Source organism: Alexandromys fortis, unplaced genomic scaffold (assembly GCF_014885135.2).
Source record: "Alexandromys fortis isolate MF-2015 unplaced genomic scaffold, M_Fortis_MF-2015_v1.1 scaffold_161, whole genome shotgun sequence".
Lineage (NCBI taxonomy): Eukaryota > Metazoa > Chordata > Mammalia > Rodentia > Cricetidae > Alexandromys > Alexandromys fortis.
In genome coordinates, this window is record NW_026068073.1 from 197,276 (window position 1) to 215,306 (window position 18,031).

At 51.8% G+C, this 18,031-nt stretch overlaps 1 protein-coding gene across 4 annotated transcripts in view; it reads left to right on the plus strand.

The window, feature by feature from the left end:
* Positions 1 to 18,031, plus strand: part of Abcc6 (ATP binding cassette subfamily C member 6) — a 50,968-nt gene that overhangs the window by 5,312 nt on the left and 27,625 nt on the right. For all 4 annotated transcript variants that reach the window (XM_050121190.1, XM_050121192.1, XM_050121193.1 and 1 more), the window contains 11 exons: positions 1,751 to 1,876; positions 1,999 to 2,127; positions 3,466 to 3,591; positions 4,759 to 4,820; positions 5,932 to 6,063; positions 6,452 to 6,649; positions 7,806 to 7,983; positions 9,792 to 9,953; positions 12,912 to 13,004; positions 14,722 to 14,925; positions 15,098 to 15,244. In XM_050121190.1, the coding sequence (XP_049977147.1) occupies positions 1,751 to 1,876; positions 1,999 to 2,127; positions 3,466 to 3,591; positions 4,759 to 4,820; positions 5,932 to 6,063; positions 6,452 to 6,649; positions 7,806 to 7,983; positions 9,792 to 9,953; positions 12,912 to 13,004; positions 14,722 to 14,925; positions 15,098 to 15,244 (1,557 nt within the window). The remainder of the gene's footprint in view (positions 1 to 1,750; positions 1,877 to 1,998; positions 2,128 to 3,465; positions 3,592 to 4,758; positions 4,821 to 5,931; positions 6,064 to 6,451; positions 6,650 to 7,805; positions 7,984 to 9,791; positions 9,954 to 12,911; positions 13,005 to 14,721; positions 14,926 to 15,097; positions 15,245 to 18,031) is intronic.

Consider the following 18,031-nt stretch of genomic DNA (forward strand, 5'->3'; position numbering starts at 1 on the left):
CTCAGATGTTCAAGCCAGGTCCAGAGTGGCAGTCTCTTCCTGCTGCCTGCAGATCCAGATGTGGAACTCTCAGCTGCCTCTCCGGCACCATGTCTGCCTGCATGTGTCATGCATTCTGCCATGACGATGATGGACTAAACCTCTGAAGCTGTAAGCCAGCCCCAGCTAAATGTGTTCCTTTATAAGAGTCGCTGTGGTCCTGGAGTCTCTCACAGCAATAGAAACCCTGACTAAGACTCTTTTTTATCCTTTTTGCTTTCTTTTTTTAAGATAGGTTCTCATGTAGCCCAGGCTGGCCTGGAAGTCGCTAGGTAGGTCAGGCTAACGCTGAACTGCTCTGTCTGCCTCCACCTCTCCAGTGCTGATATATCCCCAATCCCACTCCCAATCCCACTCCCAATTCACATTGCTAAACTTTAGGGTTCTTGTTGGTCATGGGGCTCAGGAGGACTTTTTGGCACTTGGATTTTTTAAAGACTTTTTTTAAAAAAGGAAAAAAGAAACAAACACCTTTTCTTCTTCACCTTGCAAGAGTCTGAGAGTTTCAGAGTGTTGCTTTTTTGCAAAAATTAATTAAGATAGCAGATGACCGTGGACAGTGAATCTTGTCAGTATAATCATAGAGAAAGAGAAAAAACAGACAACTGCAAAACTTTGTATGTTAACCCGGAGGCTATAGCTTAGGATACAAAGGGCACCTGTCCCCTGGAAGGACCGGAAGTGCCAGCGAATGGCTACAGCTTTCCGAGGAAGAGAAAGAAAAGGGCCAGCAGCGCTTTGGTGCAGGCTGCATAGGGCACTGGCTGTCGGGTGCAGAACATTTGTCTTCTTTACAATATATTTACTTCAGGTCAAGCTGCAGAATGTAAGACGGCCTAGAGTGCCACGGGGGCTTCAGTCTGCTAATAGCCACGCTGCAGCGAGGTGACATTACACCAGAAGGTTTAATGTCTTTTCTGTAGAGTCTAAGGGTAAAATTTGTGGCAGTTGTCAGGAATTCAACAAAGTGAGGATTTGGGAGGGACAGCGATGACTGTCTGGGTCTAAGAGCAGGTGTTCCTGAGGTTCCTTTGTGGACAGTAAACCTCTCATGGGGGACCTGAGGCACCTCTCTACAGGGACATCTCCCACACAAGGCCATTGACCCATGGCCAGACTGTTTACAGGCACCAGGCCAATCTACAGCTTGAAGCCAAATTATTCCGATGACCAGTCTAGGAGATTCCACTTACCACACGCGAGGCAGACAGTCTAGCAGAGGCAAACTCAGGACCAGAGGCTCGGTCTGGGATGGCCGTCCTGAGAGGCAGGATGGAATGAAACAGTAAGAATTAAGAGGACTCTCCCGGTGTGTGCAAATTAGCCTGGGAAGAGCCGAGGAGGCTTCCAGGAGGAAGAGCAACCCCCACCCCCACAGATTCCCAGCAGGACCATTCATTCTAGAAGACAATTCTTTACCTAGCGAGTAACCTTCACTTTACATCCTAAGTCACCCCAACACGCAACCTTCCAGCCTCTTTGGTGGCTTGGGAAACACTGGCTAGGTGCAAGGTGCAGTTTATTGCTGAGCATTTTTGACATGAGAGTTGAAGATCAGGATGGGTGTCGATGGGTGTCAATGCCTCCCGAGGAGGGATGCCACATCAATGACGTCACTGCCAGAGCCCCCATCAGGCACTGCAGAGTGTCTTCTCCAGTCCGCCTCCGTTTTTCTTTTCCCTCCGACAGTCTTATGAGTCTGTTTCTCCAGGTGCTCGGCTTCGCCCTCATACTTCTACACACCTTCAATGTGGCCATGCCCCTGTGGAGGATCCGCCAGGGGATGCCCCAGGCACCAGAGCTTCTCATTCACCCTACTGTGTGGCTCACCACCATGGTAATCACTGCCTATGCAAGAGCCCAGCTTGCCCCCAACTTCTGCTTTCTTCTAGTATGGAGAGCGTGGGGAGGGAAGGACTTGGGAGCTTCCCCTTCTGCCCTCCACCCTTTCTTGTCTAGAGCTTTGCCACCTTCCTGATTCACGTGGAGAGAAAGAAGGGAGTTCGGGCTTCTGGGGTGTTATTTGGATACTGGCTGCTCTGCTGTCTCTTGCCAGCTATCAACGTGGCCCAGCAGGCCTCTGCAGGGGTGAGTGGGGCCCTGGTGGGTGTCAGGCCGCTTTTCTCTCCCTTTGTCCATACATGACAGCTTCCCCAACAAGTACCTCTCCTCCAGTGTAGGATGCAGTGTGCTCTGTGCGTGTGTGGGTGTGCACGAGGATGTGCTATGTGCATGTGTGGATGTACTATGTGCATGTGTGGATGTGCTATGTGCATGTGTGGGTGTGCACGAGGATATACTATGTGCATGTGTGGGTGTGCACGAGGATATACTATGTGCATGTGTGGGTGTGCACGAGGATATGCTATGTGCATGTGTGGGTATGTGTGATGATGTGCTATGTGTGTATGTATGCAGAGTCCAGGGGAGGGCGTGTTCTGTCTTGATCTTCCACTCTCTGCCTTATTCTCTTTTGTTGATGTTGTTTTATTTTGAGATTGATCTCACACTCTAGTCCAGGCTGACCTCAAACTCATGTTTCTCCTCCTGCATAAGGGAAGTTTGGGTGTGAACCATTAAATCCAGCTGGTGCTCAGGTGACCAGGGCAGGGAGGCCATGGAGAACCCAGTGCCAAATAGATGCTAGTAAAACCAGCTAAAAGAGAAGTTGGGGCTTGTCTCAGCCACCATTCTATTGCTGTGAAAAGATCAAGGCAACTCAGAGTTTCTCTGCAGCTTTGGATCCTGCCTTGGAATTCACTAGACTGGCCTTGAACTCATAGAGATCTGCCTGTCTCTGCCTTCCTGAGTGCTGGTATTAAAGGCATGCACCACCACTGCCCCATCCAAGGCAACTCTTAAAAAAAGCATTTAATTGGGGCTGGCTTACAGTTTCAGAGGTTTAGTCCATTATCATCATGGTGGGGAGTGTGGTGGTGTGCAGACAGACATGATACTGCAGAGGTAGCTGAGAGGTCATCCTCATCAATATGCAGAGAGAGAGACTCTGGGCTTGACATGGGCTTGTTAAACATCAAAGCCCACCCCAGTGACACACTTTCTCCAATAAGGTCACAACTCTTAATCCTTCTAATCCTTTCAAATAGTGTCCTTCCCTGGTAACTAAGCATTCAAACACAGGAGCCCATGGGGTCAGTCTTATTCAAACCACCACTGGGCTGGAAAGGAGAAAGGAAGCGAACCAGTGCGCCAGGGGCTGTGACTCACTCACATGGTAAGCCACATGTGTGTGAGCCAGGATGACTAGGAATGCTAGGACCATGCTTCTTGCACCAGGGCTTGGTACCTATCTAGAAATTGCTCCAGGCCTCAGGATCCATATCCAGTCTCAACCTCGACCTCTGGAACCCCTTCACTGTTTGTGACTGCCACTTCTGGGCTCAGTGGGGTTCTCTGTCCCCACAGAACTTCCACCATGAGCCCCTCCACCACTTGGCCACCTACCTGTGCTTATTCCTGGTGGTGGCAGAGTTCATGCTGTCCTGTCTGGTGGACCAGCCACCCTTCTTCTCTGAAGACTCCCAGCCATTGGTAAGTCAGAGCCTCTGCCACCTTTATCTCTGGTCCCCTTCTGAGGTCAACAACACCATGCGTCCAAAGGGAGTTAGCCTAGAACGCAAGTTGTGTTTTCCTGTTGTTTGTTCTTTCAGCCATTTAGCAAAATGTGAGCTGCTCGTCCCATCCTGGAGGCATCTGTGACCCCAGCCCTGGGAAGGCAGGAGGATTGCTGTCACAGGATGCATCTAAGAATGGTGGATTAGTTACTGTCCCGCCACTGTGACAACGGTCTGGCAGGAGCAATGGCAGGGGAGCTTATCTGGGCTCACAGTTGTGGAGGTTTTTAGTCCATCACGGTGAGGAGAGCAGTTCAGTTTGAGTTGTAGAATCATGTGTAGGGAAGGCCTCCTGCTAAAGGGGGAGAGGAAGCAGTGAAGACACCGGAAGCTGTAGCCCCCAACACGAGCTCTCCCCATGCACACACACATGCTCACACAATTCTATCGCCAGGCCCCATAATCTCATATTCATAACTTGGTCCTTGCTTTGAAGTCTGTTTGCTTTGTTAAGGCAGGCTCTCACACTGAAGCCCAGGGTGGCCTGGAATTCAATAGGTAGCCCAGGCTAGCCTAGAACCCACAGCAATCTTCCTGCTTGCGGAGCGCTGGGATTGTAGGCATTAGCTATTTGAGAACTTCCTTGCCTCAGCAGAGTGTTAGCTGTTCTTCTGAGTGCCTCTTGTTCTTCATTATCGACTCCTTAGCCCTCTAGCCTTTTGGTCTCACTCTGTAGCCTTGGCTCACCTGGAACTGGCTCTGTAAATCAGGCTGGCCTTGAACTCCTAGAGGTCTGCCTGCCTCTGCTGCTGGAATCAAAGGTGTGAGCCTGGTCCTGCAGCTCTTTTTGCCTTGACTTCCAGGAAGCTCTGAGCTTACTAAAATCTCTCTCTGGTAAAGAGATACCACATCTACCACATTTGGGGGGATTAAGCTCGTGGTCAGCTCACCCTGTCTCCCTAACCTTGACCACCTGCTCACTTCAGGCTGTGAGACCAAGGTCAGCCCGTCCTTTTTGAGACAAAGCCTTGCTATGTGACCCAGGATGGACCTGAACACTCTTTTCTCTGCCTCAGCTTCCTCAGCACTGGGACGACAGGTGGACACGATCACTGGTTTCTCCCTGGCCTTTTGTTTTTTCCAGAATCCATGTCCAGAGACTGAGGCCTCATTTCCCTCCAAGGCCATGTTCTGGTGGGCCTCTGGGTGAGTGAGGTACAGGGCTGGGTGGTGCCCCCGACCTGTGTTACTGCTCTCACTTGTCAACACCACTCATCCCCAGAGTGTCCTCCCAGACCCACCCAGGCCTCTTCACCAGCCTTGAGCTTCTCTCCAGTGTACCCCTCCAGTATGCCCCAGTTCACTCACTGGAGAAAGTGAGAACCCTTGAACTCTGGCTCTACCTCTTAGTAAACCATGGTAGAAATACCAGAGCCCCAGTTCTACCCTCTGTAAGATGGGGACAGCTCTGCCTCCACAAGTAGAACATATTCAGCTTGCACATAGCAACGGGTGCTGAGTAAAATCACATCCATTACTCAGCTTCCATCGCTCCACCAGTGTTTAATAAGCACCTACTGCATGCCGAGCGCCAGAGTGAGATTAAAAAGGCCAAGTCTCTAGCCTCCAGGGCAGAGGAGAAAGCAACTAGTGCTGCTCTGGCAGGCGCCCAGGCCAGCAGTCAGGGCCACCCATCAGGGCCACCCTCTCCTGCTCTCGCCAGCCAGACCGCAGGTGAAGCAGAGCAGGTTGACCTACAATAGGGAAAGCGCTTGCCCAGGGCCTGGCCCCTGGGGGTCATTACTCAGCATCTTGGGTGCACAGGGGTTTTCCAATAGCTCTACTGAGAGCCTCAAACTCTGCTTTCGAAACATTCAGCAGCCATGCCTTCTGCTTTGTGCCCTACTGGAGTGTTACCCAGATCCTAGGTCAAACCACTTGCCCCCAGCCTGCCGCTAGCCTTCATTTGCCACACCTGGCAGGCCTAGGGACGCAAATCTGCATTAAATAGAGCTTCCCCTTCAGGTTGCTGGAAAGATCAAAGATCTGAAACGAGCTTTGGACCCTGGGCTTCTGACTCCCAGAGAGTGTCTGTTTCCCTAGGGTGCCAGCTGTCCAGTAAAACACTCAGTCATTTTTACTTCCTTGCCTTTTAAAAGGGGCAGGAGATGAGCTCCCTTGTAGAGGCCACCCTGGTTGGGTGGGCCGGGTTCACTGCCTTCAGGACCCAGCAGAGATGGCTTCCTTGGAGTCACGTAGCTACCTGCAGGGGCCGAGATGGGGCACGAGGATGGCACTGGTGAACCCTCTTTCACAGGCTGCTGTGGAGGGGCTACAGGAAGCTGCTGGGACCAAAAGACCTCTGGTCACTTGGAAGAGAAAACTCTTCAGAGGAACTCGTTTCCCAGCTGGAGAGGGAATGGAGGAGGAACTGTGGTGTGCTGCTGGGGTGAGTGAGTGGTGAGCCGGGGCTCATCAGCTGGTCCTGCTTCTGCTCCCCCAGCGCATGCCCAGCCTGGCCGTGGTCCCACCAAGCACCGGCTGATCACTGATTGGACTCGAGGGGCACATCTGCCCAGAGTGCGATGTGTGATCTCAGCAGAGATTCTAAGTGGGGATTCTCTTCAGTACCCTAAAAATGGGCATCATGGTGGAAAGGCCCTAAGCAGTGGCCCTCTGAGACCCAGAGATCCCACAGTGCTCTGAGTTCAAGGCCAACCAGAGCTACAGAACGGTCTTGTCTCAAACAATACCAATAATAAAACAACGGGAATTTGTTGGCCTGCTGCAGCCCCTGAGGATCACGTGGGCTCCACACCTTGTCTCCTCTCTACCAGGCACTCCAAGTTGTTTAAGAGCAAAGGACTCAGTGCTGCTGCAGCCCCTGAGACAGAGGCCTTCCTGCAGCCAGAGAGGAGCCCACGGGGCCCGCTGCTCAGGGCTATCTGGCGTGTGTTCCGATCCACCTTCCTGCTGGGGACCGTCAGCCTGGTCATCAGTGACGCCTTCAGGTTCGCTGTCCCCAAGCTCCTCAGGTGAGGACATCCTTCTAGGATGAAGAATTTGGGCTCTTTCTGCCTCTTTGTGCACATCTGGGTGGGACGTGGGACCCCGGAGCACGGAGAGCGAGGCTGCAGGAGTGGGGAAGACATGGAGGAGAAAGTAACTGACCCCCAGAAGGACAAAGGACCGAACCTGTCACCCGACTGTATCAACTAGCTTTTGCTGCTAAATGGTCTTCACCAAGATGAGAGGCTTAAAGCCCCAGGCACTCACCACGTTGGTCAGGATGTGTGGATGGGCAGTTGGGGTTGCCTCCCACTGAGTGGGCTCACTCAAGTGAGCTACTTGTCTCTGCTCCATGCAATTTCCTTCCTCTAAGAGACCAACGCAGGCCTGTTCAAGTGCTATTGGCCCTGGGAGGTGGGGCAAAAGCCACACACACCCAAGGCAAAGCCTGGTGTTGGCACAGTACCACCTCCTCAAGTCCAAGCAGCCAAAGCAGGTACCCGGTCCAGACTCAAGAGCTGGAGTGTTGAGTCAGGCCTGGTGGCGAAGGGCTATCATTCCTACTCAGGAGATTAAAGGAGGAAAATTGTGAGTTATAGGCCAGCCTGGGCTACAGCAAGGGCTCTAGGCCAGCCTAGGACACTTATTGATACCTTGTCTCCAAATAGAAAGTAAAGCCACGCCTGATGGAGCAGGGTTATGATCACAACCCTCAAGGCCTAAGGCAGCAGGATCGGCTTGAGACCTGAGCCACAGAATGACATCCTGTCCCCAACAACAACCAAACCAGGGCCTCAGTTGGGTTTGTAGCTCAGTTGGCAAAGTGTTTGCCTGCCATGCACCATATAAACCAAGAGTGATGGTACATGCCTGCATCCTAGTATTCAAGAAGCAGAGACAGCAGAAGCAGAAACTCAAGGTCATGGTGTACAGAGTGAGTTCAAAGCCAGCCTGGGCTACATGGCTCCCATCCCTACCCTGTTTCAAAAAGAAAACAACGTCACACGAAAGAAGTGTGGACAGGGTGGAAATAAGTGTGGCCTTTTGTTCAGTCGGTCACCACTGACCAACTCTAAACACAGGAGGCACAGCCTGGCCTCACTGCCTGTCCCCCTTCCACTCCCAACCTGCACCCAGGTGGCACAGCCTGGCCTCACTGCATGCCCCCCTTCCCCGCCACAGCCTATTCCTGGAGTTCATGGGCAATCGCGACTCCCCGGCGTGGACGGGCTGGCTCCTGGCTGTGCTGATGTTCTTGTCAGCCTGCCTACAGACCCTGTTTGAGCAGCAGCACATGTACAGGGTCAAGGTCCTGCAGATGAGGCTGCGAACAGCCATCACTGGTCTGGTGTACAGAAAGGTAAGCCCCCGGGGTAAGAAAGTGTGCGGCACCCATGCTGCATCCTCAGACCATCACGCGGCATTCCCTGCGCTCTTACCTGCCGGGCTAATGCGCTGTGAGCCGACCCGGAGGCTTTCCCAGTCAGAGCTCTTCCAACTCTCATCCCCTTCTCTGGCTTTTGTTCCTCAGGAGTGACATCCAGGGAACTGCCAAAAAGACAGTGGCTCCTCTGGCTTGAAGCATCTCAGCCAGGGACACATATTGTTGCTAGATTGTTGGGGTCAGTACCTGGGCCTGTAGCCCTAACAAGCTGGGTAGGGCACCTTTTCCAAAAGCCAGTTAAACCTACAGTGACAGTGGAAAGCAGAGAGAGGAGGTTTACCCAGTGTGGCCACGTCAGGCAGAGAAGCAAAGACTGTGAGGTTTAGATTTAAAGAGAGGGTAAGAGGTATGTGTAGCTAAGCAGTTCTGCATGGGTGTGGCCTCACCCAGCTTTTCTCTTCTGCAAAGTTGTCAGGACCCTGTGAAAGATCTCCCGAGACCAGTTCCCCTCAGGCGCCAGGCTTCTGTGTTTTCATTCTCCCAGCGTGAGACTCCAGGGGAACTGTCAGTTTCAAGGAGTCTGTTGTTTCATTAGCATGTTAGCCCCAGGGAGAGACCCAAGACAATCTGCATTCCTGCGAGGATGCTTATGTCCCGTGAGTCTCCATGTCTGACTTCCCCTGAGCCCAAGAGGAAATACTACCTACCACAGCAAGACAGCTTTGATCCTCAGACGAGATCCGCCCTGCCCTGACCTTCAGGGAGACACCTTCCTGGCACTTGGTATAACTACCATGGAAACGAACTATAAACACCTTTGAACTCCGCTTTTGCCACTCAAACTCCAGTTGTGCCAGCCAGCCAGTCTCCCCTGAAGTTCTCAGGGGCAGGTGACGGGAGTGGGGTGACTTTGGTGGGCAGAGTCATGGTGGGTGAGGCTGCAGCGAGCCCTCAGTAAAACCTTGACTAATGGCGAGTTCTACACTGAATCACAGGAAGAGCCAGCGAGACGTCCCGGGACCCCAGGATCAGATAGATCAAAGCTCCCAGAGAAAGGTGTTGGAGCCACAGGGGCACAGGGAGAGCCTAGCACCCTGTCCTGCCTGTATCATGCCTTAGGGATCTGAGGCACTGGCCTACTGGTCTCTGACTCTGGGCAAATTGCTCTGCTTCTCTGGGCCTCAATTTCCTTAGATATAAAATAAGGACCACAGCCGGGCGGGCGATGGTGGCACACGCCTTTAATCCCAGCACTCGGGAGGCAGAAGCAGGCGGATCTCTGTGAGTTCGAGACCAGCCTGGTCTACAGAGCTAGTTCCATGACAGGCTCCAAAGCCACAGAGAAACCCTGTCTCAAAAAACAATAAATAAATAAATAAATAAATAAATAAATAAATAAATAAAATAAGGACCACATTGATTTGGGTTCGCTTTTTACTTTTTAACAACCCTTGAGGTGCAAGGTACCTACAGGCCTAGTTACATTCACCAAAGCAACTCCAGAGTCTGGGAGAGAGGGAGAAAGGAGCCCTGGCATCTGGGGAAAGGAGGCTGCTCTCAGCATGGGCACACGCATCCCTAGCACAGGGCAAATGAACCCAGAGCATCACAGGTCTAGCTTTTTTATTTTCCTTAATGTGCTCCCCGATCCCAGATCCTCAAGCCCACCCTGGAAGGCTGGGAGTTTACAGGTTAATTGCACAGATGGTAAACCGAGGCTGAGCCTGGACTCATGCCCACTCCCATCCTTCCTTCCTCGTGCCCTCCTCTCCACACCTACCCAGGTCCTGGTTCTGTCCAGTGGTTCCAGAAAGTCCAGCGCAGCAGGGGACGTGGTCAACCTGGTGTCAGTGGACATCCAGCGGCTGACGGAGAGCGTCCTCTACCTCAATGCTCTGTGGCTGCTCTTCCTCTGGATCAGCATCTGCTTCGTCTACCTGTGGCAGGTGCGAAGCAGGGGACATGGGTTTGAGCTTCCATCATCTCCTCTTCCTTCCGGCTCTTTTTCTTCCTCCTCTGGCTCCTGTTCCTTTTGTCCTCCTCCTCTAGCCTAGTCTCCATCTGCACAGTGCAAGCTGAGGTAACGGGAAGAATCTGGGGCAGAGCCGCCTTGGCTTGACTGACAGCAGAGGTTAACTCCCTCTGGGACTCAGTTCCCTCTCATGGATGCTCTTAATCTCACCAGCCCAGGGTTTGGGTTTCTTGAGGCAAGACCTTGGTTAACCTCAAACTCCAGCTGAGGTTGGCCTTGAAACCTTCCAAGTGCTGGATTGCCCGAGCGTGTCACCACACCCATCAGGATGTGATCTAAGGCCTCCGTAGGTGAATCCACCATGTTTTGGAGTAATTCATGCCGCTAAAGCATGGCCATCATAAAGGAGGGGGGTGAAAAATGATGCCAGGGGAAAGAATTGCCACCATGTGCAGAAAGCATAGAGGGCCATGGCATCAACTGTGGAACCTCTAAGTGTCTGCTTGGTGGGTGGTGGTGGCGCACACCTTTAATCCCAGCACTCGGGGAGGCAGAGGCAAGTGGATCTCTGTGAGTTTGAGGTCAGCCTGGTCTACAGAGGGAATTCCAGGACAACAGCTGGGACTGTTACACAGAGAAACCCTGCCTCAAAAACAAAGTGTCTGCTTGATGATGATGAGGAGGAGGAGGAGGAGGATGGTGATGATTATGATGATGATGATGGTGATGATGATAGTGATGATGATGATGAGGAGGAGGAAGATGGTGATGATTATGATGATGGTGGTGGTGGTGATGATGATGATGATGGTGATGATGAGGAGGAGGAGGAGGAGGAGGATGGTGATGATGATGATGGTGGTGGTGGTGGTGGTGGTGGTGATGATGATGGGCTCTGACTCTGTGGAAACTGCCTGGGTTCAAATCTTGTTCTCTCCACTTACTTGCTGTTAAACATCCCACTAGTAAACTCACCCTCTCTGGGCCCTAATTCTTCCAGCTAAAAACAGAAGCTAATTAGTACTAGGTTCCTGGTCCTGTATGGGGGAGACAGACAAACTGACAGCAGTTGAGTGGCCTCCGTCAGAGCGCTTGGTCCAGGGGTGGTTGAGCAGCCCCCATCCGAGTGCTTGGGTCCAGGGGAGGTTCCTTCTGGTTTTGGATTCGGGAGTGTCAGAAATGTGCTTGAGATAGTAAGAATCTGCAAGAATATGTTTGAGGTCTTGTTAAACTCAAGTTTAACAAGAAAATTGTATGTGTTTTATGGGTTCCTTATTGACATAGCATGTCTTTAATAGCCCTGCATGTTGACAGTGGCCTACTGAGAGATGAGGTGTGGGATTGCCGGCTGTGATGATAGACAGGTTTGATAGATTAGGGTTGCTGTCAGCGTCCAGCACTCACCTGCTGCAGTGTGGCTGATAGGGGGAGGCATTATCATGACACTGAGGACCATAGGGGGTTTCCTTGTTATTTCCCTATGGTGCCTTGAGTATAAAATGACTTTCCACCAAGCTTCAGCTCCAGTCCTTAAAAAGAAAATTAAAAATTTGAGGCGAGTGTCACTAAAGCCAGCTTTGACCTTGCTTCAGAGAAAGACTGGAGTCTGAGTCTCCAGGCTCGGCCTCAGTAGCAGCTGGTACTGACAGGAACTGTCGTGCCCAGATAGAATTCTACCTGTGAACACTGACCTTTGACCACCCAAGGCTTACACACAGAAGGCGATCAGCAGACGTAGGCAGGCATTCAAGCAGGAAAGCGAGCTGAGAAGCAAGCCGAACCTGACAGCGGCCTGAGACCACCCTGCACGGCGCCTCTGCCCTGGCCCCAAAGGACCGCCATGCCGTTCTAGTCTTACGGAGATGGTGGGCATTGTGGGTACTGTGGCTAAGTGAAAGCATTTGAGATGCTGAAAGGGTTGGGGTCGACCCGGCTTTCCCAGTGAGTGTTTTCCCAGGCGGCCACTTGCTTTCAGGACAGATCTCCATTGAGCCACTAGGTGGTAGAATTGTTGCATTGGTAAAACAAGCAGGCTGGCTTTCGTCCTGAGGTTAGAGGCTAGCGTTCCTCTGCATTGAGAGAAGAAACAGACTGGACCTGGCTGGGGTGGAGGAAATCTCACAAAACTCAAAAAAAAACTTTATAAAAATTGTTTATTCTATCCCCACCACCACATCTCCCAGGTACCCAGACCAAAGGCCCCAAAAGTTTCAAACCTGAGCGAGAGGAAGTTGGCAAACAAAACGGATCCAGTTAGGGTCCAGTTAAACGTGAATTTCAGATAAACCGAGAAGTTGCTCAGTGTAATTACGTCTCCAATATGGCACGGTGCATGCTTATGCTAGACACTTTTACACGTATATCAGAAACCACAAACGTGTGCTTATTTGTTAATTGGTGACTCCCTACTAAGAGGTGAGATGGAGGCCAAGTTAATAGAGCGCCTGAAGGGTGGTGTGGTGGCTCATGCCTGTAACACCTGCATTTGGGAGGTAGGGGCACCAGGATGGGTCGGCCTCAGCAACATCATAAATTTGAGACTGGCCTGGATTAAGACTTGGTCTCTAGAGAAACCAAACAAAAGGGGGCTGGCAAAATGGCCCGGGGTAAATTAGGGTGCTTGCTGTCTGATGACGCAAGCTTGAGGACTCGCTGGGTGCTGGGAACGTATACAATTGGAAGGAGGGTGCAGACTACAGTGTCGTCTCCTGTCTTCCACTGGCGTGCTGCAGCCAGGCCACCTCAGTAATAATAAATAAACATTTAAAAAGCTCGAGGCCGGAAGCCGACAAGGCGCTTACTGCCTAAACATGAGGACCGGTGTTGACGTCTCCATTACCTATATGAAAACGGGGCACAGCGGCATAGGCTGAACTCCCAGCCCGGGAGGTGATGTGACCAGACTTCCCGTGTCTCGCCCCTCTGTCCCTAGCTCCTTGGACCCTCTGCCCTCACAGCCATTGCTGTCTTCCTGAGCCTCCTCCCTCTGAATTTCTTCATTACCAAGAAAAGGAGCTACCATCAGGTTTGGCTTTTGGGAATGGGGACATCCAGGGGCAGGGGACAGTCATGGGATTCTGGTTGGTGGCAGAGATAGGGAAAGGCAAGAAGAGGTTATAGTCCTGGCCTTGTCCTTCCTGTGTTCAGGCCTGTGGTCTCCTGGGTGAGTTACTTCTAGAATGTGGCCTTTCTCACAGTGGCCCCAAGTTGTCCCTCACTGACTCCTGCTTCTGCCCCTCATCCCCATTCACCACCCAGAAGGGAGGTGTGGCAGACAAAGCAGCCACACCTCAGCTACTGATGTCCGAAGTGTCAAAGTCTGAGAGCCCACCGTGGCACACTTTCCTCTTTTCCTCCCCCTACCCCTCTGCCCACCCTGCTTCCTCACATAGCCACACCCCCAACCTTGCAAGCCAGGTCTCCTTTGCCTGAAGTTTTTATTTCTATAGCACTTCTCCTGGTATAGAGCCCACAGACATAAGACTAGAAGCTTCCAAGCACTGAAGACCGAGGCAGACCCAGCATCTGGGGCAGTAGGTGGTGCTTAGTACACCATACGGGCTGGTAAGATGGCTCAGCAGAAAAATGCCAACCACCTGGCCTCCTGGCTGTGATCCCAGGACCCACACGGTGAGAGGACAGAACCAAGTCCTGCAAGTGGTCCCCTGACCTCCACATGCACACCTCAAACATGTATTTATTTATTAATTTATAAGTGTGAAAACCAAAGTGGTTGAGCTGGGTATGGTGATGAACCCCTCATCTCAGCATGGGGGGAGGGCACGCATATGGGGGTCTTTGTGAGTCTGAGGCCAGCAGGTCTACATAGCAAGTTCCAGGCCAGGTGGACTATATAGCGACTACTTATCAACAAACAGATAGATAAATAAACAGCACGCGCTCAGTAAGCTTGCAGTGGTGGCACAGACTTGTCGTCCCGGTCTGGGTAGGCAGTGGCAGGAAGATAGTCTGAGGCCAGCCTGGACCACACAGCAGACCCTGTGTTCATGGAAGGGGAGGAAGTGTTCAGTAAAGGTGTGAACTGCAAGAAAGCGGGGTAGCTGAACTCACCTCTCTGTCCCAGCCACCCTCCACTGTCACCTGGCCTTGCTCCACTGTTCCCCAGCCTTCCTGACCTCTGTAGGCAGGCACTCCACCTCCCTGTCTTTCCTTCTGCAGATCCCTGGACACCCTCCCAGCAGATGGCCCAAGCCCCGTCCCTCTCCTTGCTAACCAGGCTGACCAGTCCCAGGGTGGCCTCAAAGACACTCTTCACACAGCTGTTCTATGGTCTCTGGCATGGACATGAAACCCCAGACACTTCCGCCTGACCTTCAGGCCCGCTGCGGTTGCCCCTCTCTCTGAGGAATCCAGCTCACTGTCTCCCTCTCCTACCCCCATGCACTCCGCTGTGCATTTGCTGTGCACGCAGTACCTGCATCCTCTCATCCTCCTCAGTTAAGATGTAGTTCAGGTGACACCCTTGCCTCCACAGACCCTTCCTGGCAGCACCACACCACTCACCGGTGGCTTCTTATTAGCACAGTGGAAGTAGTCTCAGGAGGCCGTGGCAGCTCTTGGGAGTGAGGAAAGCCCAGGGTGAGGGTGGTGTGGCTCAGGACCCTGGCCGAGGGGCTGGGTTGGTGTGTGTGCGTTGGAGAAAGATTCTGCAGGATTTGCGGCAGAGCAGGAATGGAGAATTCCAGGTTGGTCCCTCTCTTGCCTCTTCTCTCCTGTCTCAGGAAGAACAGATGAGGCAGAAAGCCTCCCGAGCCCGGCTCACCAGCTCTATACTCAGAACTGTGAGAACCATCAAGTCCCATGGCTGGGAGCAAGCCTTCCTCAAGAGACTCCTCCATATCCGGGGCCAGGAGCTAGGCGCTCTGAAGATTTCCACCCTCCTCTTCTCTGTGTCTCTCGTGTCCTTCCAAGTGTCTACATTTCTGGTGACGTCATTCTGGCCTCACTGCTGAGAGGGGCCTGGGAGAGGGCAGGCTTGGGGTGGACAGCCTGTGCCAGCAGCATTGCAGCTTAGACATACAGACCCTGGAGACACCTCAGCAGGCTCTGTGGACCAGAAAGGACGGCAGGCTCAGTGCCACCCATGTGCTTTGACAGGTGGCGCTGGTTGTGTTTGCTGTCCACACCCTGGTGGCAGAGGACAACGCCATGGATGCAGAGAAGGCTTTTGTGACCCTCACAGTGCTCAGCATCCTTAACAAAGCCCAGGCCTTCCTGCCCTTCTCTGTACACTGCATCGTTCAGGTGAGGAGGAAGGGCAAAGGATCTCAGCACCCCTGGGCCACTGCCGGCAGAGTGAGGGGAGGGAAAGTCTAGCAGTCAGCAAGACCCCGGGAGATGTCAATCAGAGGGTACAGGGAAACCTCAGACAGTAGCCCTGGAGAATGTGTCACTTTTACGTTAAAAAATTCATCCTGGGTTCCCTCCTTGAGCAGGGCCTTCTCTCTCTGCCCTTCCTGTCTTTCCCCTCACCTGTCCTGTGATGCTAAAGCAGATGAAGATTGCATAATTGACCGGCTCCTTCCTCCTCCTCATTTGTCCTCAGGGGTGTGTGCACACACATATGACATTGTCCAGAGGTCCACACCAGTGTCCCTTCTATCTCTCTCCACCTTTCCTTCAGTATTAACGTTTGTATTCTTTGAGAATTTCAATTAATATATTTTGTTCATGTTCACCCCACTCTTCCCCTAACGCCTCCCAAATCCATTCCCTATCCTCTCCCAACTTGGTGATTTCCCTCATTGTTTTTATATCATTTGATACCGAGTCCAATTTGTACTGATGATATGCCCCTGAGTGTGGAGCCATCAACTGAAGCTGATGACCTACCCGAGGTCACACCCTTAAACACAACTGACTGTCTTAGTAGGATCTCTGTTGCTGTGATAAACACCATGACCAAAAGCAACCTGGGAAGGAAAGGATTTATTTCAGCTGACAGTTTCTAAGTCCGTTGTCTGGGGAAGTCAGGACAGGAAGTCAAGGCAGGACCTGCTGCCTAGGCCTCTGGAGGAGCTCACTGGTTTGCTCAGCCAGCTTTTGTACAGTACCCCAGGAATTACCCGCCTGGGGCGGCACCGCCCACAATGGGCTGGGCCCTCCCACATCAACCATTAATCAAGAAAATGCTCTGCAGGTTTGCTTGTAGGCTTCTGTTTTCATGATGTTGTCACAACTGAGAGGCCCTCTTCCCTATGACTCATTCACTCGCCCTCAGAAGCCTTAACCATCCATAGCTGCTTAGGGAGGCATGGGGGCACCTGAGCTCCTCCCTCATCCTCTTAGAGTGGTGACTGGCTTGCCCCGTCCAGGCACAGTGCGATGACCCTGCCGTGTCCAAAGACACTGTTTCTCTCAAATCCTGACCTCTGGCTCTTACAATCTTTCTACTCCCTCTTTCCTGGTGTTCCCTGAGCGTTGGAGAAAGGGGTAAGATATAGAAGCCACATTTGCAGATGGGCTTTCTGCAGACACTCTGACCAGGTCTGAGAGCTGCACTGATATAAGGTATAGATACACATTTAGAGTAGAGCTCTATATGACCTCCATCTGGCAATATAATCATCGTACGTTCACTCCTAATGCCTATTAATAGGTTTTCTGCATCCTTCCCATAATAAGTCTCTTTGCCAATGCAGTAAGCCAGATCAAGCCAAACTGAAAAAGTATAACAACAGGTTTATTTGAGCAAAGCAACTCTTTGGCAGGTCCTCCAATCCCAGAGATGGGGCCAGAGGAGTTGTGCCCCCAAACAAAGGCAAGGAGACTTGATAGGTCAAAGGTGAGGGATGATGGCGTGTACACCACAAACTGGGTTTGTTCCCCAAAATGAGCAACAGCTGAGTGCTTAGGAAGGGACTTTGGTAGCTGGCAACTTCAGGGGCAGAAGCTGCAGTAACCACCAAGATGCGGAACTGGGTTTTTTTTACATCTTTCCTTTGTTAGGAGACTCTTTGAGCAGGTGGGCTTTGGGGAGAGACAGGAATGGGGCTCCCCAGACTGTGCAGGGGCGAGCTGGAGGTTCACACCAAACACATAAGCTCACCAGCCATGGGTTATTGACCAGATTTATAATACCAAATATGCATTTCCACCTGTGGAGCAGGCCTTAAATCCAATCAGGGAACGTTGGTTACCCCATAACGTTAACAGCAGTATTGCATCTGTGAGCACATCTTTCCGTGGCAATCATCTGGAGCTCACAGGATGCACAGCTAGGTAAGAGAGTTGGTCACCTTCTCCTCTAGCAGCCTGCAGAGTACCTTCTGATGCCATAAAAGCTGGCCAGTCGGTACCAACCTGGTTTCTCCATGCCCTGTGACCAAAGCATGCTATGCCTTCAGCAATAGGATTGTACCCTCAAGTTCTGGTGGGTGTCGAGAGCAACTGTGCTTTTAGGGGCCTCTCCAGGTCAGAGGTGAGCTATTACTGTATCTGACAGTAGGCATTTTATTGGGTAATGCATGTTTTATAAGAGAAGCTTTATCCCTTGTGTAGGGTAGCTCCAATGAAATGCATACACACATATGGAAGCTTCTAGAATAGCAGGTTTCCTTCCATATGACTTTTTAAAAAATCCTTAGTTCGAGCTATTATTCGTCTCTCTCTATCCCACTTTAATTTTGAGACAGGGTCTCTCACTGAACCCAGAGCTTATCCATTTAACTAGACCGGCTGGCCAGAGCGTTCCAGAGATCTCCCTGACTCCGCTCTCCGAATGTTAGGATGACAGATATGGACTGCCATGCCAAGCTTTTCCGTGGGCTCTGGGATTTTGAACTCAGGTCTTCACACTTGCACAGCAAGAACTTCACCCCACTGCGCTATCCTCTCCCCCAGGCCACCTCTATTTTAACAGTCATCTCCAATCACCTAGATAGGTGTGCAAAGGGTGCTCAAGAGGGTGCCCCCAATGGACAGAGTTGGAAGTTACTCCACATTGCTACTGGGTGCTGTTGGAAAAGGTGCTGTCCTCTTCCCAGGCCTTAGTTGGAGGCAGCTGGTTTCTTCCAGTCTCTCTGTTTTGGA